The 27,868-nt window shown below is 36.6% G+C and overlaps 1 protein-coding gene and 1 long non-coding RNA gene across 3 annotated transcripts; one reads left to right on the top strand and one right to left on the bottom strand.

Moving 5' to 3' along the window:
* Positions 1-198: 198 nt before the first annotated feature.
* Positions 199-26,926, bottom strand: LOC127866255 (activating transcription factor 7-interacting protein 1-like). 2 transcript variants are annotated; one of them, XM_052406682.1, is made up of 11 exons: positions 26,846-26,926; positions 26,068-26,244; positions 18,812-19,541; positions 16,821-18,274; positions 15,349-15,561; positions 14,669-14,713; positions 9,793-9,960; positions 8,947-9,537; positions 6,873-6,990; positions 6,590-6,705; positions 199-3,805 (listed from the first exon to the last, which is right to left on the bottom strand). In XM_052406682.1, the coding sequence occupies exons 3-11, from the start codon at positions 19,533-19,535 to the stop codon at positions 3,635-3,637; spliced, it is 3,600 nt and encodes a 1,199-aa protein (XP_052262642.1). In that variant the 5' UTR covers positions 19,536-19,541; positions 26,068-26,244; positions 26,846-26,926; the 3' UTR covers positions 199-3,634. The 2 variants fall into 2 exon arrangements, with proteins under 2 accessions (XP_052262642.1, XP_052262643.1); XM_052406683.1 differs by lacking the exons at positions 18,812-19,541; positions 26,068-26,244 and having other exon boundaries at positions 26,846-26,924.
* Positions 22,729-26,853, top strand: LOC127866256 (uncharacterized). Its single transcript, XR_008042923.1, has 2 exons — positions 22,729-22,851; positions 26,081-26,853. It is a non-coding gene; the product is annotated as an uncharacterized LOC127866256 (long non-coding RNA).
* Positions 26,927-27,868: the final 942 nt, after the last annotated feature.

Genomic DNA, 27,868 nt, shown 5'->3' with positions numbered 1-27,868 from the left:
TTTGCTGAAACCAGGCCTATTAATAAGCCGTTATTAAATCACAAGTAATAAAAAAAATCAACGAAAATATAATATATATTTCGCCGGCGAAGTGCTTTAAAGCACTGCGTTTTCTTAGGTATTTTGGGGTGTGACAAAATGTTGGGCCCATGTGTGCAAATGATTCATGAAAACTAATTGAAAATTAACAATACCACGTTAACGTATATAATATGTTTTTTATTTCCAAATAATAATTTGTTCACATAATTGAGTTCACATTATAAGAACATGTATACACAATGTAATGTGTGGCCGAACATCTATCAATAAACAGTAAAGTGACAGATACGTGGTGTGGCCATTTAATTGTTTTGTTGCAGAAGATCCGCAATTAGGATTAGAAAGGATACGACTAACAATAAAATAAACAATCAAGCAATACAAAAATAAATTTGATAAAGACCCAGTCACTGCATTTGAGACGGTAGTTGGAAAATGTACCATTACAATTAAATCGGAATTGCTAATTAAAAAACAACACAAATACCGGTATTAAAAATATCCAGATTTATTCTTTCGAATAATGATATGAATAACGACAATAAAATAATAATACAGCAATGATAAAAATCATTACAGCATGTTATCTAAATTACAAAACATGTTACAACTATTGAAATTAGTGGCAACTTAACATGATGAAAGAACATTTGAAAACATATCTACTTTCAAAAGCAGACAACTTTAAAAAAAGAAAATTATTCATGTATTGTGGACGTTTTTGTTTTGGAAATAATTTATATTAGTTTGGGATGAATGATTCTTCCAACAGTGAACAATTTATTAAAACAAATAGACACTTTTAATTAAATTGAACAAGTTGTGTTACTTGTGCAGCACCGTATTATGGTTACTACTGTAAAACGAATACCAGGTTGCATTGCTAACAAAAGGACAGAAGTACAAAAGATATTGAAATGTGCACACGCGCATATAGGCATACCAATAGTGCAAAACAGTTCAAGCGAAGTTAACAGGTTGGGATCAAATATCAGGTTGGAATCAAATATCTATAAATTTTGTTTTTTAAATGTATTTCTTTCCTACGTGGTTCTCGTAAACATGAAAAATTATCAGCATTCCAAGACTTGGTCACACCATTTTTTTGTGTTACGCACCTCTTAAACTGAAACACTGGGTTTTGAGCGTAGTGTACAGACTGACAATCTGCACCACAAATGGATAACACTTTGGAGGCCAAAGTACACTAAAATTAGAGCTACATAAGGAGGAAGTTATGAGCTGTCGTGATCTGTTCACAGCATATATATATAGAGAGACTTAAGTGTATTGATTTTAGCTTGCTTAAGCTGACTTCATACATACACCGGTAATCACAGTATTACCTGTCAGATTTAAGGTCCCAGACTGAGTGCATTGCAATGTTAATGTTTGATGAGCACTCAATCAATAACAAACACAATAGGAAGCTCTTTAAATATTTAAATGCATAAGCTGTGAATTTTGAAATTTACTATGAATCAGAGGTTACAATAATTTTTACCTGTTGAATAATCATTAAAACAACGGTGGGATGTTTCATACCAGCTATTACCTTTGGGATAGTTTATTCCTATTAACAAAACTTTTTTATAATTTGTAGATTATTCAATACTGTATTTAAGCATAGCATTCCAACCAATAACACAATTTTCAATATTTACAAGTGCCAAGACTTATCAACAAATATGTGAACATACTCTTGAGCGTTTTCATGGTTAGGAAAGATTAACTGGCACCCACTAATTAAAAATATAAATATCTAATTACAAGAGAATTAAACCTGTAATATTGATGCGTAATGGGAAGAGACCTCCATGTATTTTTTGTTTTGTAATATTCATGAGTAATGGAAAAAACTTCCATGTATTTTGTTTTGTAATATTCATGAGTAATGGAAAAACTTCCATGTATTTTGTTTTGTAATATTCATGAGTAATGGAAAAACTTCCATGTATTTTGTTTTGTAATATTCATGAGTAATGGAAAAACTTCCATGTATTTTGTTTTGTAATATTCATGAGTAATGGAAAAACTTCCATGTATTTTGTTTTGTAATATTCATGAGTAATGGGAAGAGACATCCAGGTATTTTTTTGTTTTAAACATGAGAACAATTGTATGCTATTTCCACGATGACAAATAAGAAAGGGAACAATGACAAATAAGAAAGGGAAGAGCCATGTTGGCATGGTATAAACGCACACTAACTACTACAATATATGTCATCATTCATTTTCAAAATAAATACATCTATAAAATACCTTACAACACAAACACATTTTACACATATTCTTTCTATACACATAAAATTCATTGTTCACATTATATACACATAAAACAATACAAGTATCACAACATTAAAATATCAGTTCCCCTTGAGACAAAATGGCTGCCTTTTAGATTGAAACATCAGAGGTCTTAAAACCATATTTAGTAGACATTTAACAGTTTAGGCTGCTCCTTTAAGACAAGACTGGGCGTGTTGCATGCATGACTGCATACATATTAATTTGATAACTGATAAGTACAATGGCAAAGACTACATAAATCAAAACCATCAACATGAATAAGTGAATGATTTTGATGCTCTAAATCAATTTATTTTACAAACTTATATGACACTGTTTTGAAATAAAGAAAATGTGTGTATAGTTGATTTTCTGTCATAATATTTAATGAGGTCCCTGAGATAATACCAAATGCATACCAAGGTCAAACTATGTCTCAAAGCACTTAACCAAGACCAGCGAAATCCCAGTTTTTTTGTGTGAAAGTCATTTTTAAAATGCCATATGTTACTGAATTAGTTGTTATAAAACATAGGTTAAACATATGGAAATATTAAGTAAGTATGAAAAGGGTAAAAAAGAAAACGTTTGCTAAATTAGGTAGAACTGTAACTAACTTGCACGATACAGAAACAATCATTTTCTTAAAATATGAATTCAGAAATAATGTTAATACAGCAGAATTTCTAATTTTTATACATGTATGTATCAATACTACTTTTCTTACAATTAGTTATCTTAGAACTGTATACATTGAACAATAATGCAACTGATGCTCTTGACGATGTACATTTTAAAATTCATCTCCACTTGTTAAGGGCCTTGAATTTTTGTAAGTTAAAAAGTTTTATTAATAAAATCACAGTTTAGTAGTCTGATAATATAAACAAAGAAACGTAGAACTTCATGAGGCTAGCCTGGAATTGCCTACTTTTTGCAAGGACCACAGCTGTGAAATGGCCTACTTGCTTGTTGTGTCCTACTTGCTTGTGAGGACACTTGCATTGAGGTGGCCTAGTACTTGCTTGTTGTGGCCTACTTGCTTGTAGGGGCACTTGCATTGAGGTGGCCTAGTACTTACTTATTGTGGCCAACTTGCTTTTGCACTTGCATTGAGGTGGCCTAGTACTTGCATGTTGTGGCCTTCTTACTTGTGGGGGCAATTGCATTGAGGTGGCCTAGTATTTGCTTGTTGTGGTCTACTTGCTTGTGGGGGCAATTGCATTGAGGTGGCCTAGAACTTGCTTGTTGTGGTCTACGGGCAATTGCATTAAGGTGGCCTAGCACTTGCTTGTTGTGGCCTACTTGCTTGTGGGGGCAACAGCTGTGAGGTGAATGGAGCCCGGGTCACTGAAGTTGCCAACCCGCTGATGCACGTCGAGGGCCCGCACAGCAAAGTGGTACTTGTTGCCCACCTGGAACTGGGTCAAAGTGCAGGCCATTGGCAGGGCCAGTGCCTTCACCTCCCCCACCTGGTATCACAGAAAACTGAACTTAGAGCCTCAGTTTTTACAGGTTTAACCCCCCCCCCCCCATTCTCTGCATTGACTGTTCCAATGCTTTGACATCAGATTTCATTATTTAAATACTGATTTTTAAATGTATTTCATGTGTCATACTACATTTTGTGTATATTCCAGTGTCATACCATCGACATTTCATCATATGTCACACAACATATATTTCTCGTGTCATACTATAGATATTTCATACGTCATACAACATATATTTGCTGCGAAATACAATAGACATTCCCTGTGTCATATCATAGATATTTCATAAGTTACATCACAGATATTTCCTGTGTCAAACTATAGATATACAATGTAGTAACAGCTGACAAGATAATAACTCTCTCATACTGCCTGTGGAGTTTTTTTACTAAGTTATTTCAACAAAATCATAAGCTTGGGTTAAATCTTTAACTCAAACATAAATATATGTAATTTACTTATTTCAAGTAACTAACATTTGAATGTGTATGATCAAGGGTGACAATCATGTACAGCTGACCTTGTTCCATAAATAGGCTAAACATTCAATGTCCTGCACTTCAGTTTTTGCTAATTCATATAAATTCAGTTCCTTGTAAAGCTTATTTCAAGTATTGGCATACTTACTCTTGAGAGGGCTATTGTATTCCATTTAAGAGTGTTAGATATCAAGAGGATACATAAGTGCAGTACCATGTAACAATTAACTTCCAATAACTACTGCAGTAATAAGGATAGGTAACAAGCAAGGCAATTGTGTTTGTGTCTTAAAGGGGCCTTTTCAGAGATTTTGGCATGTTTTAAAGTTTGTCATTAAATGCTTTATAATCATAAATGTATGCATTGGATCTAAAAAGCTCCAGTAAAAAACATGAATACTATGAAAGAAAGAAAAAAAAAGTAACCCTCAACTGGGCTCGAACCACTGACCCCTGGAGTAAATGGAGTAACAATCTATTGCTTAGACCACTAGGCCATCTGTCCTCACATCTGATTGAGGTATTTTATACATTATATAAGCAAACCTCGTAGTATCACAAAATATAACAACAACAACAAAACTCTCCAAATTATTCAATCGTTTCGCGTTGCAACGCTTTTTAATTTTCAGGTTTTTAAATCGTCAAAAGATGCAGTAATGGATATTTTAGAGCATCGTTAATGTTCAGTATTACTGTTTCCTCATAAATAGCATAACTGCAACCAAAAATTACCAAAACGTGAAAAGGTCCCTTTAACAGCTTATCTGATATGTTTATTCATCTGATATGCCAGTGTTTAGTCTGAAATCTCAAGAAGTATTTAAGTTTGCATTCTCATGCTGGGCTTGTCTGTCTGAAATATATCCTATTATTTGTCAAAATAACTTATCATTTTTTTCCTGTGTTTTATATGAAATGTTCATATCTGAATATTTACAAGGTTGTCATGCAAAGTCTGGTTGCAGTATGCTGTGACAAAAGTAAAGGATAAAACTCCCCCATCTTCCCCCCAAGTAAGGTTGCACAAGGATGTTACAAATGAAGAGGAACAAGCAAATTCGTTGAATTGATATCCCCCGCCTATATACTTCTGGACACAAAAGTGTTATATTTGACACTAAAAAAAGCATTTTTTTGAAGATACAAAGGGCCATAACAACGCTATTATCAGATGGTGTACAATGCCATTTGGCGTGCATCATCCTATTATCCATATATATACTCATACCAAGTTTCAATGAAATCCGCCACAGCACTTCCAAGATATGGCTCCGGACACAAAAGTGCCTATATTAAAAAGCATTTTTTTAAGATGCAAAGGGCCATAACTCTGTTTTTAACAGATGGTGTACAATGCCATTTTGCGTGCATCATCCTCTTATGCATATATATACTCATACCAAGTTTCAATGAAATCCGCCAAAGCACTTCCAAGAAATGGCTCCGGACACAAAAGTGCCTATAGTAAAAAGCATTTTTTCAAGATACAAAAGGCCATAACTCTGTTTTTAACAGATGGTGTACAATGCCATTTGGCGTGCATCATCCTCTTATGCATATATATACTCATACAAAGTTTCAATGAAATCTGCGAAAGCACTTCCAAGATATGGCTCCGGACACAAAAGTGCCGGACGGACGAAAGGACGGACGGACGTACGGACAGCCGGACGGACAACGCCAAAACAATATCCCTCCGCCTCTGGCGGGGGATAAAAAACTACCCCATCTTCACCAGAAGTCCAGTTACTGATGATGTAATAATTGTAGAGGATAAAATTGCCTATTTTTCGCCCCAAATCAGGCTGCTGTATGATGTCATAAATGTTGAGGATAAAACTACCCTATCTTCCACTTAAGTCTGGATGCAGTATAAATGTTGCAAACATAGCGGATAAAACTATTTGATTATCATCAAAAGGATACAGTGTCATTTATTAAAACATGTTGCATTTTTAAATAAAAATTACCTGACAATGAGAATCCATTGCCTGAAAGACCATAAATTGTGGATTTGTTTGTTTCTTTTTATTTTTTAACAGTTTTTCAATCAATTAACAACATTCAGTTACCTACTCATTCTTTTGTTTGGAAACTGCAAATGTATAACTGACTTAGAGTGTAAGCAGTCCCAAGTGCACAAAGTTGTGTCAGTACTAAGCCTTAACTGACCACTGCTCTACAGCAATCAGAGGTAGAGGGATAACAGTTTACAAACCCTTGAACAAGTGTACATCTTTCTTAATCATTGTTTACCAAGTCTGCACGTGAGTGTACTCACCTTCTTCCAGAGGTTGGGGGTTGGTGGGGCAGAAGTCTCCTGGTAGGCAAACAACTGGTACGAGGCAATGACAGCTAAATCAGAGGTCAGATGCATGTTCCATGACAGCACGATACCTGAATATATCAGAGACACTACTTGTAAATATACCTGAATATCATTGCAGGCAAGCATAACATCCGCATTTAGCTGACACATAACTCATACATGAAAATTACACAACACTCATGGTTGTTTATAGAGGAGAAGCTTGCAGAGTGATAGCTACAGATATAATACATACCCTGTCCACCACGAGATATCCTCAGAGTGGGCTTGGGCGGCAGCAGCTTCAGACCCAAAGTTAGCTGGTTGATAGGCAGAGGTGGGAATGGCGCAGGATGGGTAGGCATACTAGCAAGCTGCAACAAACAAAACATCCTTCAACAATTTTTTCTTCTTAAAAATGCCCGAGTATTTTCAGAACGATTCAAAGCTTAATTAGTAACAAGAGGGCCTGAAAGGCCCAAAGTCGCTCACCTGAGATAACAAGATATTATTGGGACAAATCTTCTGACCAAGTTTCACGAAGATCAGAAAATAAATGTGGCCTCTAGAGTGTTAACAAGGTTTTACTATAGCCATATAAGGAAAATTGCCCCGCCCCTTGGCAGCCATGTTTTTCAACCAACTGGCATCATTTTTGAACTCATCCAAGATATTATTTGGGAAGAATCTTCTGACCAAGTTTCATGAAGATCGGACAGTAAATGTCGCCTTTAGAGTGTTAACAAGATTTTACTATATCCATAAAAGAAAAAATGCCCCGCCCCTTGAAAGCCATTTTTTCAAGCTAACATAATTATTTTCGAACTCATCCAAGATATCATTGAGAACAATCTTCTGACCAAATTTCATGAAGATTGGACAATAAATGTGGCTTCTAGAGTGTTAACAAGATTTTACTATAGCCATATTATATATAGCCAGATAAGGAAAAATGCCCCGCCCCTGGTGGCCATGTTAAAAAAAAAAAACATTTTCAAACTCATTCAAGATATCATTTGGACAAATCTTCTGACTAAGTTTCATGATGATCGGAAAATAAATGTGACCTCTAAAGTGTTAACAAGGTTTTACTATAGCCATATAAGGAAAATAGCCCCGCCCCTGTGGTGGCCATGTTTTTCAACCAACCGGCATCATTTTTGAACTCGTCCAAGATATTATTGGGATGAATCTTCTGACCGAGTTTCATGATGATCGGACTATAAATGTGGCCTCTAGAGTGTTAACAAGATTTTACTATAGCCTTATATAGCCATATAAGGAAAAATGCCCCGCCCCTTGGCGGCCATGTTATTCAAGCAAACGTAACCATTTTCGAACTCATCCAAGATATCATTAAGACAAATCTTCTGACCATATTTCATCAAGATTGGACAATAAATGTGGCTCTAGAGTGTTAACAAGGTTTTACTAAAGCCATATAAGGAAAAATGCCCCGCCCCCTGGCGGCCATGTTTTTCAACCAACCGGCATCATTTTCAAACTCGTCCAAGATATTATTGGGAGGAATCTTCTGACCAAGTTTCATTAAGATTGGACAATAAATGTGGCCTCTAGAGTGTTAACAAGATTTTACTATAGCCATAAAAAGCCATATAAGGAAAAATGCCCCGCCCCTTGGCAGCCATGTTTTTCAAGCAAAGGTTACCATTTTTGAACTCATCAAAGATATTAGTGGGACAAATCTTCTGAGCAAGTTTCATGAAGTTCGGAAAATAAATGTGGCCTCTAGAGTGTTAACATGGTTTTACTATAGCCATATAAGGAAAAATGCCCCGCCCCCTGGCGGCCATGTTTTTCAACCAACCAGCATCATTTTCAAACTCGTCCAAGATATTATTGGGATGAATCTTCTGACCAAGTTTCATGAAGATCAGACCATAAATGTGGCCTCTAGAGTGTTAACAAGAGTTTACTATAGCCATATATAGCCTTATAAGGACAAATGCCCCGCCCTTGGCAGCCATGTTTTTCAAGCAAACGCACCATTTTCGAACTCATCCAAGATATCATTGAAACCAATCTTCTGACCAAATTTCACGAAGATTGGACAATAAATGTGGCCTCTAGAAAGTGAACAAGGCAAATGTTGACGTCGCACGACGGACAAAAGGCAATCACAAAAGCTCACTATGAGCACGTTCTGCTCAGGTGAGCTAAAAAGACAAAATGTTAAAGATCTTAAAAATGTCACAGATTTAAGAGGGTTAAATTTGTGTAATAAGTGAACACATGTGGGACATTAAGCTTGCTACCAGAATATATGCTAAATTTAATGTAATATGGCAAAAGCAGCATGTAATCCTTACCCTGAGCAATGGAGCTACGTTGGGTGTTGCAGGAGTGGCTGCCCTTGCCATGAGAGTTCCTTGGGTGACCTGACCCATAGGTTGTAGGCTCACCAGGCCTGGAGGGCCCCCTGTGGTCACATACGTGGTCGTCAGGTGGGAGGCCATTGTCTGCCTCATACCAGTTGTGGACGCCACCAAAAGCTGGTAACCAGACATCGGTTGTCCAACAGGAGAAACTATCTGGGTACCAGGTGATGCAAGAACCTGCCTTATTCCCTGGGCAACAAAGGGTGATGTAATGAGTCCTTGGGATGCAACGAGACGTAACTTTGAGCCATCATCGTCATCAGTGAGATCAATAACTTTGGAAGTGGGATTGCCCACAGGGCTACTCAATGGCTGTGCTAGCAATGTGGCCTGTGTGGGGATAGAGACTAAGCCCTGAGAGATGGCTGGTCGTATCACCGGCATACTGGATGGGTATTGCACAAGATTGATCACCTGGGAACTGGTGGTTGTGGTGGTGAGTGGTGCAGACCCAACAGTGCGCTGCACTCGCGTAGTGTCTAACAGAGTCTTCACAGTGGGTGTGTCTATATTAGTGGATACCTGACAGAAATTGATAAAAGTAACATAAAGTATAAATTAGATGATTAATTTGGAATTATTTTGTAAACTTAATTTGAAATCGAATTGTGCACATAAACAAAAATCGAAATACAAAATGCTTATACAAGTATACAAGTGTATTGAAACTTTGTAAACATAATATGACTGTGAATAACATATTGTAATCCACCTTAATTTTAAAACCATGCTTTTAACAATCGACACAAGTGCCAATGAATAAGACAGCGTACTCACATTGATCATGGCTGATGGTGAGGGTCCCAGTGAGCCTACAGGCTTGGCCAGTGCAGAGTTGGGAATGGGTAGACGTATGGTTCCCTGGCCTGTGAGGGGTGAGGAGCCGGGCGCGGGCATCCGCTGTGTCGCAGGAGTCACAGGCTTCAAAGGCTTTGCATAGGCAGTCTGGAACACCCATGAGATATAGAAATCATATTGGTATAGCTTTCAACTTTATATCTCTAGAAATCTATATGAACTTTAAATGATGTTTCCTATATCTGTATTAAGTTTCGTCCTTGCAGATTTCCCAGGAGTTGAATGATGGTAGAACATTACATTTCTTTGGATACCATGTTGCAAATAAAACTTAATTACAAAACAGAAACTAATATACTCATCCTAACAGTATTTTTATTTCATGGACAATAGGGTTCATGTTTGCAAGCTATTATACCTGAACTTTTACACAGTCCTTATCAGCAAGAACATATTATTAGACAAGAGCACCGCCTTGCAGGTGCAGACCGCTCATCTATTTTCTTTTTAAAGGTGAAGGGACTCTCATTTTCAATCACAAAGGAGGGAGGGGTGGAGTGAAGAGGGGTGTATAGTGTGAGGGTGTGGACATTTATTACATTATCTTCCAAAAATGCGGAAAAAAAATGCAAAAAAATTTTGTTGGATTCTTGGGTGCGATGGTTGGTCGGTATTTCAAACATTAAATAATAAAAATAAATATTGGTGTTTTTTAAACCGTTTAAAAAAATAATTAATTTGGGGGGGTGGGGTGGGGGTGGGGGTATAGTGTGAGGGTGTGGTGGTCATTTGTGAGATGATCTTAAAAAAACATTTAAAAAATTAGGGGGGAGGGGATTCGGGGGGTGGGTGGGGTGGGGGGGGGGTATAGTATAGTGTGAGGGTGTGGTGGTCATTTGTGAGATGATTTAAAAAAAAAAATAGGGGGGGGGGGGGGGGGGGGTATTCTTGGGTGCGATGGTTGGAAGGTATTTCAAACATGAAATAATAAAAATAAATATTGGTGTTTTTTAACCGTTTAAAAAAATAATAAATTTGGGGGGGGGGGGGGGGTGGGGTGGGGGTGGGGGTAAAGTGTGAGGGTGTGGTGGTCATTTGTGAGATGATCTTAAAAAAAAATTAAAACAAGGGCTGTTTGTAAAACATGCATGCCCCCCATATGGGCTGTCCATTGTAGTGGCAGCCATTGTGTAAATACGATTTTTGTCACTGTGACCTTGAACTTTGACCTAGTGACCTGAAAATCAATAGGGGTCATCTGCGGGTCACGATCAATGTACCTATGAAGTTTCATGTTCCTAGGCAAAAGCGTTCTTGAGTAATCATCCAAAAATCATTTTACTATTTCGGGTCACCGTGACCTTGACCTTTGACATTGTGACCTCAAAATCTATAGGGGTCATCTGCAAGTCATGATCAATCTACCTATGAAGTTTCATGATCCTAGGCGTATGCGTTCTTGAGTTATCATCCGAAAACCATTTTACTATTTCCGGTCACCGTGACCTTGACCTTTGACCTTGTGACCTCAAAATCAATAGGGGTCATCTGCGAGTCATGATCAATCTACCCATGAAGTTTCATGATCCTAGGCGTATGCGTTATTGAGTTATCATCCGGAAACCATTTTACTATTTCGGGTCACTGTGACCTTGACCTTTGACCTAGTGACCTCAAAATCATGGGGTTATCTGCAAGTCATGATCAATCTACCCATGAAGTTTCATGATCCTAGGCGTATGCGTTCTTGAGTTATCATTCAAAAACCATTTTACTATTTCTGGTCACCGTGACCTTGACCTTTGACCTAGTGACCTCAAAATCAATAGGGGTCATCTGCGAGTCATGATCAATGTACCTATGAAGTTTCATGATCCTAGGCCCAAGCGTTCTTGAGTTATCGTCTGACAACCACCTGGTGGACGGACCGACAGACCGACCGACATGAGCAAAGCAATATACCCCCTCTTCTTCGAAGGGGGGCATAAAAATTAGGGGGGAGGGGATTCGGGGGGTGGGTGGGGTGGGGAGGGGGGGTATAGTATAGTGTGAGGGTGTGGTGGTCATTTGTGAGATGATTTAAAAAAAAAATAGGGGGGGGTGGTGAATTCTTGGGTGCGATGGTTGGACGGTATTTCAAGCATAAAATAATAAAAATTAAGATTTGTGTTTTTTAACCATTTCAAGAAAAAACAATTTGGGGGTGGGGTGGGGGGGGGGTATAGTATAGTGTTAGGGTGTGGTGGTCATTTGTAAGATGATCTTGGGGGGGGGGGGGAGTAAGAGTAGTTTTGTCAAAGTATCAGGGGGGGGGGGGAATTCGCGGGGGGTGGAGGGCACGGGGGATGGTTTGGGTGGAGTCTATTGTGGTATGTCAGGTAAGAGTAGTTTTGTCAAAGTATCAATCAAATCTAATCATAAATAAAGAAGTTATGGCATTTTTAGCAAAATTTAATAATTTGACCTTGAGAGTCTAGGTCATTCAAAGGTCAAGGTAAAATTCAACTTGCCAGGTACAGTAACCTCATGATAGCATGAAAGTATTTGAAGTTTGAAAGCAATAGCCTTGATACTTTAGAAGTAAAGTGGATCGAAACACAAAATTTAACCATATATTCAAAGTTACTAAGTAAAAAAAGGGCCATAATTCCGTAAAAACGACAAGACAACCAGAGTTATGCAACTTGTCCTTTTACTGTACCCTTATGATGGTTTGCGAGTGTTCCAAGTATGAAAGCAATATCTATGATAGTTTAGGGGTTATGTGGACCAAAACACAAAACTTAACAAAATTTTCAATTTTCTAAGATTAAAGGGCACAATAATTCCGTCCAAATGCCAGTCAGAGTTAAATAACTTTGCCTGCACAGTCCCCTTATGATAGTTAATAATTGTTGCAAGTATGAAAGCAATAGCTTTGATACTGTAGGAATAAAGTGGACCTAAACACAAAACTTAACCAAATTTTCAATTTTCTAAGTATAAAAAGGGCACATAATTCTGTCAATATGCCAGTCAGAGTTACATTACTTTGCCTGCCCAGTCCCCTCATGATAGTAAGTAAGTGTACCAAGTTTGAATGCAATAGCATTGATACTTTCTGAGAAAAGTGGACCTTAACGCAAAACTTAACCGGACGCCAACGCCGAAGCCGACGCCAAGGTGATGACAATAGCTCATATTTTTTTTTCAAAAAATAGATGAGCTAATAAAATAATTTGATAGAATTATAAATATATATCACAGAGTCCAATTTTTTTATGTGGAAAATACAAAGAAAAGACTTAATCGATTAAAAACTAGAAATGGGGCGCCAGAGGCCGACGCGTATCCCCACGCCGAATGTTTGACCCAGGGAAGCCCCAAGGTTGGTAATGGGGCCATGCATAGTTGAGATTGACCGTATTGTCATAAGAGAAGTTCGGCATCAATTAGAAGTGAATCAGTGTAGAAATGAAATGAAGAAATTATAGTAAAAGGCAATTTTGGGTGGGCGTGGCCTATGTGGGCGGGGCCCCGCAGGATTGGTAATAGGGCCATGCATAGTTGAGATAGACTGTATTGTAATAAAGGAAGTTCAGTATCAATTTGAAGTGAATCTGCGTAGAAATAAGGAAATTATAGTAATAGGTAATTTTGGGTGGGCGTGGCCTATGTGGGCGGGGCACCCAAGGGTTGGTAATGGGGCCATGCATAGTTGAGATTAACTGTATTGTCATAAGAGAGGTTCAGTATCAATTTGAAGTGAATCGGTGTAGAAATGAAGAAGTTATAGTAAAAGGCAATTTTGGGTGGGCGTGGCCTATGTGGGCGGAGCGCCTCAGGGTTGGTAATGGGGCCATGCATAGCTGAGATTGACCATATTGTCATAAGAGAGGTTCAGTATCAATTTGAAGTGAATCGGTGTAGAAATGAAGAAGTTATAGTAAAAGGCAATTTTGGGTGGGCGTTGCCTATGTGGGCGGGGCGCCCCAGGGTTGGTAATGGGGCCATGCATAGTTGAGATAGACCGTATTGTCATAAGAGAGGCTCAGTATCAATATGAAGTAAATCGGTGCAGAAATTATAGTAAAAGGCAATTTTGGGTGGGCGTTGCCTATGTGGGCGGGGCGCCCCAGGGTTGGTAATGGGGCCATGCATAGTTGAGATTGACCGTATTGTCATAAGAGAGGCTCAGTATCAATTTGAAGTAAATCGGTGCAGAAATGAAGAAGTAAATGTAAAATAACATAAAGAAAATGAGTGAAAATCTCTGACCTGGCCCCGCCCCAACCCCCATAACTTTTGACCCAGGGGTCAGATCAAAATTCCGTCACTGTCACCGTCGCACATATGCTCATAGCTACCATGTATGTAAGTTTCAAGGTTCTAGTGCTTATAGTGTAGGAGGAGCAGGTGGCCAGGACGGACGGACAGACGCACATCACCACAATATCCCCACTTTAATAAACTAATTAAAATTGACATTTGAAATATTATGACTGTCCTCAATAAAATTAAACATGAGTGCAAATATAAGTGAAGTGTTAGAAACTTGATGATCTTTTGAAGAAGTATTAACAATTGGAATAACAATCATGCTGTTATGTAAAGAAACAGACATGCCTGTTTTGTATTTATTGAACAGGTGTTTTATACTAAACAAGGACACTCAATGTTGTATATGCAGTTTAACCTGTAAATCATCTGACACACTCTGAAAATTCTGTTTTTCATTCAATACCCAATATAAGTGACAAACAACAAAATGTACTGCAAGATGACCCAAAACACAATGTTCAAAACACCACATGTCTACATACCTAGTACATTCAGTTTCAAACATTCATTTGCCAGTATGTATTCCATCACCTACCTTTCCATCTTCCACTTGAACCGCCACATTCCTTGTAGTTATTTGCTGTAGAGGAAAATATAAAGCATTTACTCAAAACATACAAATAAACAAGAGGGGCTTGAAAGGCCACAAGTTGCTCAGCTGAGATACAAAGGTACTGACCTGTTCAGTGCAGTCCAAGACATCATTAGAACAAATGTGCTGAACAAGTTTCATGAAGAGTGAACTGCAAATGTAACTTTTAGAGTGCTAACAGGATTTATAGCCATATACAGAGAAATTTCCAACCCTGCGGCGGCCATGTTTTTCAACAGACTGGAACCATCTTCCAACACATTCAAGATATCATTTAAACAAATGTTCTGACCAAGTTTCATGAAGTTTGGACAATAAATGTGACTATTACTTAGAGAGTTAACAAGTTTTGTGGAGTTATTCAGAAGAAACACTACTGCTCTGTAACACATCCAAACCCACATGCAATACCAGGTCTCCTTATAGGTATACATGTCAACAAGTATCTATGAATACAGTTTGATATAAATAGCTAAATTCTTCTCCAGATTTTTTCAAAGTAACCATTTTTCTAGTTTAAGAAACTTTGAGCTTTGAACTCATGGCTAGATTTACAAGTATCTTCTGATATTAACACAATTTGAAAAACATATGTTCACCATATACAACACAAATCAACTTACTCTAAGTGCTGCTGTTGCTGCCTTCCTTTTCTCCATTTTTTGCTGCACAATGGTAACATCGTTGACCTTGACCTGTAAGTCCTTGACCTTGCGCTTCCACTGGTCATTGTTCTGCTGAAGTTCTTTCACCTTGGCTGTAAGTTTTCCAACTAGAGTCTTCTCTTCAGACAACATATAAGCTTTCACCTTTTCACGGACTAGCTTATCCAACTCCTGTTGACAAAAAGCATGACACAAAACTTGTCCAACCATTGAATACACTTATTTTATAAACATAATATATGGGAAACATTTTATCAAACAGGTCTATTAACTCAACAGTGATCATGCATGAATTTTTTTTTGCATTTTTTGCAACTGTGACCTTCACCCTGTATTTACTTCCCCAAGTGAGGACTTGCCATACAGAACTTTTTCAGCAAACAATTTTCCAAGTAGACTTGTTCTACAGACACTGATGCCTCCACGATTGTTTAAACATAGACAACTCCACTATGTACTCTATAAAGGAGTTCAAACTAGAGCTTTGTCACAGACGTGACGAATACCCCCACATGCCGCATGGACACAGAATATTTTGCATGCTGTCTTGAATGTCTTCACAAAAAACAGCGGACGCCATGATCAACATTTAAAACGCACTAAATGACCCCATGACCTAGTTTTTGACCCGACGTGACCCATGTTCGAACTATGCCTAGATATCATCTAGAGACAACTTCTGACCAAGTTTGGTGAAGCTCGGATGAAAACTACTTGAATTAGAGAGCGGACACCATGCTCAATGTTTAAAACGCACTAAGTGACCCGTGACCTAGTTTTTGACCCAGCATACCCATATTCGAACTTGACCTAGACATCATCTAGATACAACATCTGACCAAGTTTGGTGAAGATCAGATGAAAACAACTTGAATAAGGGAGCGGACACTTAATACGGACCGACCGACAGACAAGCTCACTCCTATATACCCCCCTTAACTTCGTTTGTGGGGTTATAAAAACATGCTTCGGGATGTTTGTACATCTGGGCAGTGAGACTGCTATAGTGAAAGGCTAAATACAAATATGCAACCCCAAGAGAGGTCTTGCTTATTGGTACAATGTCATGGTATCATCATAAGTACCTGTAGTTCTGTTTGTTTGCTAGCTAATCAGTGAAACTGCATAACTGTTGACCTACTTTAGTCCTGATGAAACATTATTAAACAATTCTTCATTCTATTTTCTCATTCACATATTTCCCATGATTAATACATTGACAAAATGAAAGTTTCTTGTAAATGTAAAGGGAAATCACTCAAATCACACAAAGTGTAAAATATATATTTAATCCATATTTGTCCCCCCTGAGACAAATGCATCCAAAACACATGCAGATTGTCCATTATATGTATTTGAATTTTTGTATAAAAGCCTAGCCTTTCGAAACTTCGCAGTTTGCCATTCAAGAAATATAAATAAAAAATTACCTCTTCAGTCATAGTTATAAGTTTTTTGCTAGTAGCCATTTCTACATCTGATTCCTGAGCTGTATCTGTAGTCAACTCATCACCAGTTTCTTCATTATCTGAGTCTGAAACTTCAACTGGCTCATTATGAGTACCTAGATTTTGGCTGAGATTTCCTAAATTGTTAGCCTTGTCACTAAGTGCTTCAGCGTTTTCTAATTTTGATCTTTTATATGAATGTTCTTGTGAATTTTCAAAATTGGCAGGTCTTTTACGATCAACTATCGAACTAGTAGCTTCTTCAATATTTGAATAAGACTTATGCAACAGTTCATTGTCAAAAGCAAATTCTGGTTCTTTATCTGAAGGAGCATTTATTGATTTAACTTCTTTTCCATCAATCACATTAGAATCAGCATCCATTCGGCCATTTTTGCACACAACTTCTTTAGAAAATCTTTGATTATGCAAGTCTTCTTCGTGTGTCAATACACCGTTTGGCACATTTTCAGTGCCTGAAACATTTTGGAGTTCACTAAATTTTTGTTCCTTTGAGTCATTAGTTTTAGAGACATCTTTCAAACAATTTAATGCTTTGTTATCAGTTGATAGTCTACTTTCACCTTCAAAAATCACATCATCATCCTCATCTTCTTCAGAAAGAACAAACTTATTCTCAGTACTATCTATGTTTTGGGCCTCACAAGTTGTATCAGTATTTTTATTATTTTCTATCATGTTGACTTTTGTACAAGCTTCATTTGTTTCTACAGCCCACTGTTTTTCTGACAAATGTATTTCTATGGCATCTGGTTTTGTATCATTTAGTTCATCTGAGCTATCACACACAGATCCTGGGCCACACTTTTCCTCACTTGCATTGCTTTCATTTGACTGTTGACAATTATCCTTATCCAAATATGTTTCACTGCATTTAATATTTAGATTAGTAACATTTGAGCTAGTAAGGCTTTCTTCATTGAATTTATCATTAATTAATTTATTCTTAGATACATCAATAACTTCTACACCACTTTCTGATTTCCTTACTTCAGAGCACGCATTTTTTATGTCTTTGTCATTTACCAAGAATTCCTTTACATTGTCCTGGCTGAGAGAATAATTATTAGCGTCACTGTTTCCTGATAATTCTATTAATGCATCTTCATTGCCACTACCTTTTTTGTCTAAACCACTTTCTGATTTACTAACTTCAGAACATGTTTTCTTGAATATGTCTGCATCACTTAGTAAGTCATCCTTAACATCTTCCTGGGACAGAGAACAATTATTATCTTCACTGTCTCCTGATAAATCTAGTAATGCATCTTCATTGTCACTACCTATAACCATTGCAATGCCATCATCATCGTCTGCCGTAAGAAGTTCATCGTCAAGCTCAGAATCAGTGTAATCTATCTTTTTGACTTTCGGTGCTGGTTCTATATTTTTATGTGTTTTTACATCACATTTCTCTGAAAGAAAAAACAACAACAAATTATGAATGAGCAACTTATTTTGCTTTTTTATACATGAAAGTAAAATCATTAAATTATTTAACAATTTACAAATTAAATGTACACAAAATCCAAACAAAGCAGATGTTTAATGTTATATATTTTTTATTTAATTAAAATAATCATTAACAAATTAACAAAGTCAATTTAATCCTATTTATGTACAATACATGTTACTGTATCAACAATAACACTGTAGCAAACTTGCAGGTGGTTTTCATCAAATCAAATGATATGAATACCAAACTCTTTTAAACATTTAGACCCATTTTTTTTACATGGATGAGGGAAAGGAGCGAAAGAACCCTCAAATCAGATTTTATAGGTAAACAATTATTCCTTTTTCCAAAATTATTAGGTTACCAGTGTATGTGGTGGGTACATGAATAGATTAGCTTTATCAATAAAAGGTGCACAAAAGCCACTTTGAGGTCTTTTTAATATTTTGTAACAATTACATCGATGGTGTTGAAGCAACAACATATGTGTTCCTACCTATGTTATCATGATGTATGCTCGAGTCATAGATTGCAATTTCCTCTTTACTAAGCTCACTATGTCCGGGTTTCGTTTTTGAAACCAGCTTACACTTGTCTAAAACATTTTTCAATGAGTTTCGCATTTCTTCAATGCGAAAAGGGACTTTCGGACCATTTTCTGAAATCTTTGAAATGTTTAAATGTGTAACATGTGTTCCATTTGAATTCGGTAAACAGTTGTGTCCGATGACGTTTGTGTCAATGTCAATTGTAAGCAAATCTTTGTTTTCAGGAATATGATTTACACTGGAATCCGTAGGAATATCTTCATTTCCACCATAAGTGTGTTCAACTTCCCCATCAATGGCTTCTTTAGATAAATGTAAATCTTCAACTTCACCATCAATGGCTTCTTTAGATAAATGTAAATCGGCAGTTGCCGAATCATTTGACGGCGGCGAAGACCGTATCTCACTAAGGTCAGACTCCGTTTTCGGTAAAGAACAATTATGCGTTTCTTCACAATCCTTATCTGAAGTTAATCCCTTAAAATCATCATCCTCTTGAAGACTTTTAGATTCAGAACCGTCTGCTGCGCTACTAACGCACGTTGTAGTTACGCACTGACCATTGAGGTTCTTTAGGTCTTTGAAAAATGAAGAAACCTCTGTCACTTCCGGCTTTACATTGATGTCCGGTGTGCTGTCATTAGAAGCAATACCCTCATCCACGTAGTCCATCGCTCGCTGAAACAAACGGAATAACTCGCACTTAATAACGAATTCGAGACAGGTGCCTTTGAAAATTCCCTCAAAAGCTAGCAGATCTCGATATGAGCTGAACAAAGACTAGAACATGGCTTTGAAAAAAAACACCATTTCCGGAAACGATAAAATATAGTAAGCTCACATAAAAAAGTGTATAAATGGATAATTGGATTGCCTTATAATAGACAACACCAATCCATTATTATGCTTAAAGACTTTTCCGAAAGTACCATTAACCCGATCACGCTCCGATTTGAAAATCTGCAACGTCGAATTAAAAATTGTGTTGTTCCGCTTTACCAGAGTGCAGAATCAACGGAGGTTACACACGGGCTGGACAGAATGAAAACACACCATTAGGAACTTTATTTTTGCAAATATCTCAAGTTATTGAAATATATTTGCAAGAATCTGTCGTGCATAGCAGACAGTTTTTCTTGCAGTAAATGCCGATATCTTAAGATTTAAGAATACATCATTGAATGCGTCTGAAATCGGTGCCAAAATTTCACGTTGCGTACAGCATTACTGTGTATATCACGAGTATTGCATATACCGAATTTTTGGACAAGAACACATGCTTATTAAATAAAGTAGTTCTGATGTTTTTCAGATTACAAAAAGTTATTTGAAAAAAAGCACCATTTACTGGTGTGTGTACATCCATTTGAGAACCCAATAAAATCACCTGATTCTGCACCCTGTCTACACACGTTTAATTTCTTTCGTATGTAAATGTATTTCCTGTACAGTAATCGGATTCGGTTGTCGTACAACTCTTTATTAGCACTGTGTTTTTTTTTAAATAAAGTATATTTCGTTAAGTAGTGTTTATTGTTTGTATATTTTTTTTATTTTGCCGATTGTGTTCGATACCGAGATCAAGGGGGTAAACGAAAATTGTGCAAACGCAGTTGTTTTTTATTCCATAAAGTGAGCTTTCAATGTAAATGTAGTATATATGGTGGATTTTGTGTTGACGTCTTAATCTAAAAAGCTTCTCTTTAAGTTCAATGTTCTAGACAGCGCTTCATTTTATGTAGCTACCCCTTAAAGCCACACAGCTTATTTGGCATAGTAAATTTAAGTATAAATTAGAAACATATTTTATCTAAGCCAATTAGAAAATATCTGTTTGGTTACAAGGTAGACATCCGTCTTTTTGCGCTTTAAAACTTAAAAATAGTCGCGTTTTTCGAAATTGACGTATACGTCTAGAAATCCTACTTTCGGTTTTAAAACCGGTACCGTTTGAAAAATAATAAATTACTTGCTAACTAGGCTATAGATTTAATTTTATCTATGCCAATTAGAATGTATCTGGTGGTTACAACATAGAATTTCGTCTTTTTTTGCGTTTTAAAACTAAAATATAATCGCGTTTGTCGAAATGGACGTATACGTATAGAAATCCTATTTTCGGTTTTAAAAGCGGTACCGTTTAAAAAATAATGAATTACTTGCTAACTAGGCTATAGATTAAATGACAATTTTGCACACTTTCAAATTGCATCTTTATGTATTGATTAGCATATATTTCATTTTTAGGTCAGAGACAAAGTGTGTAGCTTTAATTGAAATGCTTATAATACCGGTATATACGGAAAGCGGGGAGAAAAGACTCATTGGAATGGCAAACAGCAATTTATTTTGGACACGGTTAAAATATTATATTTAAATTATGTTAAACTGTCCATTGATAACTCATTGTGCCGTTCTTATACAAATTACATAAATTTAACCTTATCCCATTGGTTACTATTCATACATTCTCTGAATGCCCTCGAGACAACCATTTACTCCCGCAATTAAAGCGTGGCATCTGATCGTCAGTTGACTCACTAGATTTAATTGGGCAAAAATGTACAATTCCGTAGAAGAATAAACTAATGGATTAAGAGCAATGATTAACAGGGTTAAATCAGTTTTCAGTTGATTATTAGAAATGTGTTCTTTCAAGTGAAAACGGAAATTAGTGAATCTAGTTTTAAGAGTAACGAACAATATTGACCTTCACCTCTTGAAAAGTTCTTTTAATTAACATGTTAATTTATTTATCTGCCTTCTGTCACAAAAACAATTCGGTGAATTCCCCCTTGCCGCCACTACTCAGTTTGTTTAAAGACAGATGATTTTATTGTAATGAGATCTCGAATTTAATCCGTTTTCAAATACATGAAAAGCGTCATAATCATGTTACTTGCGTGTTTTAATCAGAGGGGGTAATCACGTGACAAACAAGATGGCGACGTCCATGCCGAGGCAGGCATTTTTCGTCGTTTTATACAATTTATTACTTGTATTATTATTTTTTTTATTCCGCTCACTTTCCAGCCATATTAGAAAGAAAGTTACTGACTTTAATTTCTAATTCTACCACGGCACGTAACTTTTGTTCTTTATACAAAGAAGGAAAACTACCGTGGGTTATTACCCCGATATACCAACGGAAATAAGTATGACGTCACTTTGATTGTCCGCACACTGTTTATGAATGAAGACAACGTCATTTGATTTTGATTGTTGTGGTGACGTCGCGTTTTCGCGGAAAATTGGAGGACATTCGGTTAATATAATTCTCATTTATAACCGTTAAATCGCGGATAACTTATTAATGAAATCGTGTAAGAATCGAAATAATCTACGTGTAAGCGGTATGTCGTTCCGCTGCTTGTTATCAAACCACTCGGGCTACGTCCTCGTGGTTTAATTCCTACGCATCGGTTACCCGTCGATTATTTCTTAAGTAATATTCGCTCTATAGGAGGTTTTGGGGATTCCGATAATGACGTCACGTTTGCGCATGCTCAAATTTTGGCCATCAAAACTGCGGCCATTCTGCTTTTGTTTGCATGTGATGAACCGCATCGTGATAAGGTTACAATCATATTCGCGACGTTACTCGGTGCAATTTTTTTTAGCGGAATGACCTAATTAGGGCTCCACAAAGAAAATTTGCACCGAGTAAAGTCGAGATATAACGCGAATTTTACCTTTTTGCTAATATGGCTGGAAAGTGAGCGTCATTTAAAAATTAAACAGAAGAAGTAAAGGGTAAAAAACGGGGCAAAATACCTGTCTCGGTATGGACGTCGCCATCTTGACTATCACGTGATTACCCCATCTGTTAATGTATTTCTATCAATAACATCAAAACGACAGCATTCTTGAACAAAAACAGAACGGTCAGTGATGCATGTGTTTACTAAGGTCGGCCAATAAAATGCAGAATGCAACTTCTTGCCGTCTAACGCCAGACGTACGGTTCGAATAAGCAGAAATGTGAAAGGTTAAATTTACCGATAACTTATCAGATCTTAGTTATTTATCATCCATGCTGAAAAGTAAATATATAAATAGCAACTTTATTGTTTAACACTTGAAATCGCCCCGAGAGCATTTGACCTTGAATTTCAATGACCTTGTACTTAAAGCTCGTGCAAAAATATTGATTTATGTTACAATTAATAGTTCGATATATCTTATAATTTTGCATTAAGCAGTAAATACTACTCTACTGTAAGTTAATAACTATTTGTTACACAATATGAAAATGTTTAATCGTTAAATCGCATTCATATTAACTTGATAACGCATGCGCAACTGAATTAATATTCCAGGGGTCTTCTCAAACGTAAAGATATTCGCTTACGCACGGATTCAGATAATAACACACTTATCACGTTGAGTTTTTTTCTCCCGTGTATTTAAGAACAAGCGTTTTTTTTCAAATTTAACAAAATACCAGTATGCTCCGCTCTTGAAAGAAAACAAACATCAAATATGCAAAAATGTGTAGAGTCCAAATTATTACCGTACTTACTTTATTTTACCGAAAATATTAGTATGTATTGTATACTATATAGTGTAAAGCAAATTTGAGAGATTTCGTACTTCTTACATTCGATAAAGGTTTATTAAAATAGATACTGGTATTTTTAGGATTTTTTTTCGCACCGAACGAGTTTTCTCACTATCCAGACATTGCGGTGTACTGTAGACGTTGAAACCGCTACAATGAGACCGCTACAGCAGTGAAATGGGTCAATCTATTTATAGAGAAGGGTGATCAATAATGGCGCCGGCCGATCGTGCTAACCCACGGCTTGATAGTGTGAACGCGAATGCATTTAAGCTCATGTGCCGAAAGGAATGAATATACCGCGCGATGCACTGACCTTGACATTTATTAATAATTATATTAAATCTGGCCAAAACATATGATCTATAGTGCAACTAAATAGGATAAGAAAACACATTGACCAAGTCCATAGTATTTTGATTTATTTATATTCCTTTTTAAGTGTTCAAAATGGGTAAAATAAGATTTTATTTACCTCACTGATCTTATTTGGACACTAAGCTGACTGTAAACAATGGTAACATATGTATTATAACCTGTATGGTCCATCTGTTTTCAACTGTTCAATTCACAAAGGGCTTACCTTAAGTATAATGATCATATTATTTTTTTAAACTAAACCATCTTCATCTAGAATTCTCCTCTTAACAGTTAATTGTTTAAAGCAAACGTGAATTTTCCCAAAGAATCATAATGAATTATTATGATTACACGCAAACAGCTCATTTGTGATTGTATCCATGATATGGGACTCTGCGGTCAACACAACCAAACTATTCTTATTCATGTCCTTTTAATACAATACAAAAATGGGTGGATAACAAAACTTGGAAACATCAGAGTGGAACTTTTTAGCTCAATTCAAATACATTAAGGGGCATACTGAAGGTCATAACAGCAGTATATTTTCTGAAAATAAATACCAAATCATTGCTGAACATGTCTGTTTAAAAAAAAAGACTTTTCATTCTTATATGAATATCATTTTCTTCTAGACATCTTTTTCAGGAAACAGGAAAATCGGTAGAAGAATTAAAATAATTGTTAACGAAACGTACATGAATTATTACTATGCACATGCATGTAACAACACCTTTTTATCTTTCTATGCATTTGTTCTTAATGATTCCATATATATATATATATATATATACAGCTGGTAAAGATTTTTGGCAATTACTGCTACTCTGTCAAAATAAGTATATGTAAAAAATATTATACAATGTTTTAATATTGGTCTGTAATTTCTAAAGAGAGATTTATTCATTTATCATAAGAGTATTTTCAAGAGACTTGTGAAACTCACAGCTGTTTTTTTTTAATGTCATTGAAAGAATTTAGTTACAAAACTGTTATATTAAGAATATTTTTAAATAATTATAATATAAAGAAAAATGATACAATAAAGAAATGTGCCTGCCCTGGTGCTGGAAACCGGGGCCGTCGAAGCAAATGCTTATGCGCTAACACCATGCAGGCTTATGAATATAGGAGGGTAGAACAAACAATGTCAGTCATGAATACAAGTATTTGTGAACACGTTCCTATTTTTCCAATTTTGGTTGATGAATATTGATTAGCAAACATATATTTTTTGCATTTAAGTAAGTCAAGAGTGAGGATGATACAGGTCGCAGTGGTGTAGTTGATATGGTGTCCGCCTAGTGATCGGGAGGTCACGGATATCCCCACTGTGGGAGCGTTCTTTAGATTTCCCCAATAGCCACCAAGTACTAGTTCTAGTCCCAGGAAACGGACTTGAGAGCGTTTCAAAAAAGCCTTATGCTTTCTATGCATTCGAGCTAAAATAAATAGGTTTAAACTAAACTAAGAGTGAGGATTTAATTTGCCTGAGCTGTAGTACACTAGTTTGTCCCAATAAATTCTTAAAACAAATGTACCATTTACACCCCTACCCCAGCCACCAACAAGATATTTCTTTTTTATCCCCTTTCTTCCATGTTTTATATACCCTATCTAAAGCGCAGTAGTACACACAGCATATCACTTTGTGATATATTAACATAATAATTAAATGATATTTCTTTTAATGAAAATTGCATCTCAGAAAATTTATCCAGTTCTGAGGCCCCCTGAGGGGAGAGCAGAGTAAAAAAAATATTTTTAAACATCGAAAAAAAAAATTGTTTTAAGATTACATTTGAAAACTAACTGACTGACAGTAATACATGCAATCATAATTATCTTTCCAGCAAATTTAACATACAAGCAATGTCCAAAACCCCTCCATGTGCCTCAATTGTCACGTGACATGAAATACTGCAGACGGCGGGGACGATCTCAAAACAAGCGAAACGTATAATATATTTGTATCCGATACCTGTCTATCAACACAAAGCGTGATGTTTACACGACCGACGGCATTTGTACATCCGTGACAAAAGTGGCACAAGTGAATAAAAACGTGTTTAATAAACACGCAAACAGACGACAAGCAACTAATGAATGTATTGATAGTTTCAAAACCCCTCGATTAACAATTGAATCGGTAACATAAAAAGGAACGGTGGCATTTAAAAAGCTTTTGTAAAACTTGAAAATCGTAACTTGCAAATGAAAAGCAAAGACTATTCCTATTAATGTATGCTTAAAGACAAAGAACTTATTAAAAGTCAGACGTACCTATTTTATTTAGTTGCTGCTCTCGGAACAACCAAGCACAACAAACAAAATGGCGAGGACCGTGATGCGCATGCGCAGTGTACCATCGATAATGATTTTCGCATGAACGTCAATGTCGTCATAAATCGACGTCTGCTTCAAAATGACGTTTGGACGTTTGAACAGCAGGATCTTGATCTTCAAAAAACACATTTGTGGTATGTGATTTCAAACACCCGTTTTTTGACAGGACAGTGCTAACTCTTTTCACAGTGATAGTGTTTCTTTAATCATAACGCGACTAAATAGTTAAGAAGCCAACACGTGTTGTGGGGCCTCGTCCACGCGAGCTGTGGAATTTCAAGATATAATGTCTCATACGGCACACGTAAACATATATACGTGAATGCACTGTATCACTATTTACTCTTCATATCAATATCCGTTACTGTATTCAGTCTTACAATACAATCGATTGGTGTACACGATTTAGATCTAAATAGTAAATATCGTTCCGTACGCAGGTCTCAACTAAATCGGGGATTTGGTTTATTTAATATTTGTTAAATAACTATGGTGCATTGATGGCAGTGGGACTGTGAATTCACGTTGAACTAGAAAATAATAGTGTGTTTAAATGCTCACGCACCAATGGCCAGTCGAGCAATTGTTTACTATACATTCCCACTTGCTCTCCTGATCGCGGTTAAATTATCTTGATGTGTATGGGGAAATTTGAAGCTGACGTGATTACATGAACCTCGACATAAATTATGTTCAACAGATAAAACACCATTACCATCTTCTTGTGAAGAATGTGTTTCTAGTGATTTATTTATTTTAATGGTTTGTTTCGTTTTCTAATATTTCTAGAGTTCCCTCCCCTAAATATTAGGTTACAAAACACGATTGGAAACTGGTAACGTCAGTTCATGCAAATTAAATGGTATTTTAGTATATCTTTAATATTTTACCGTACTTTCCCGCATTTATCAGTTTGAAAGTATATGTGGTGTACAGGTAAGAGAAAAACCCATCCTCGCGTTATTTTTAAACTATTTGGAATCATAAAAAACAGCGCTACGACTTTCTCTCATTCTAAAACTAAGCACACAAGTCCCAGAAGTAATATTAGGCTTATGAATCCGCATAAATCGCAGCAAAACGCGTTTCGCTGACAGCGAGTAAAACCTGCTGACTGTTACATAGAAGTCTGAAATGCTCCAGCTGTTTCATACATAAGTCCCATCTTCCAGAAACATTTTTATGCCCCCGAAGGAGGGCATATAGTGATCGGACCGTCCGGCCGTCTGTCCGTCACACTTTGCGTTTAGGTTTCGAAACATGCTCATAATTTCTATGTCGCTTCAGATAGCAATTTCATATTTTGCATGCATGTGTATATGGACAAGGCCTTTCCATACGCACACACATTTTGACCCATGGGACCTTGACCTTGAACTTAGGGTCCGCGTTTAGGTTTCGAAATCTGCGTTTAGGTTTCGAAAAAAGCTCATAACTTCTATCAAGCGTTTAAAGCGGGCATAAGTCATCCTATAGTGACAGCTCTTGTTTTAAATTGTTATACTCTTGCTTCCGATGCACGTTGAGACATTGGTAAGCACACACCATACTCTAGTTATACAAAAATATGTGAACAAGCTCAGTGTCCAATACCAAGGCACACTCTGGCCCACGGGCATAAATAAATAACAATTAGAGAAGTTTTGTAATAAAGTTAGCATTTTGCGAACACTTGAGGCACCAGATCTACGTTTACCTTACTAACGATTTACAGCAATCGTAATATAGCTTATGTTCA

Source organism: Dreissena polymorpha, chromosome 2, assembly GCF_020536995.1.
Source record: "Dreissena polymorpha isolate Duluth1 chromosome 2, UMN_Dpol_1.0, whole genome shotgun sequence".
In the NCBI taxonomy this organism is placed as follows: Eukaryota; Metazoa; Mollusca; class Bivalvia; order Myida; family Dreissenidae; genus Dreissena; species Dreissena polymorpha.
This window is presented reverse-complemented; position numbering and strand designations above follow the sequence as displayed.

Coding starts and splice junctions, on each gene's coding strand:
- LOC127866255 (XM_052406682.1), bottom strand. CDS start 19,535: ATGGACTACGTGGATGAGGGTATTGCTTCTAATGACAGCACACCGGAC. Junction 15,562..16,820: donor TTATAACTATGACTGAAGAG/GTAATTTTTTAT, acceptor TTTTGTCAACAG/GAGTTGGATAAGCTAGTCCG. Junction 3,806..6,589: donor CCCCCAACCTCTGGAAGAAG/GTGAGTACACTC, acceptor CTGTGATACCAG/GTGGGGGAGGTGAAGGCACT.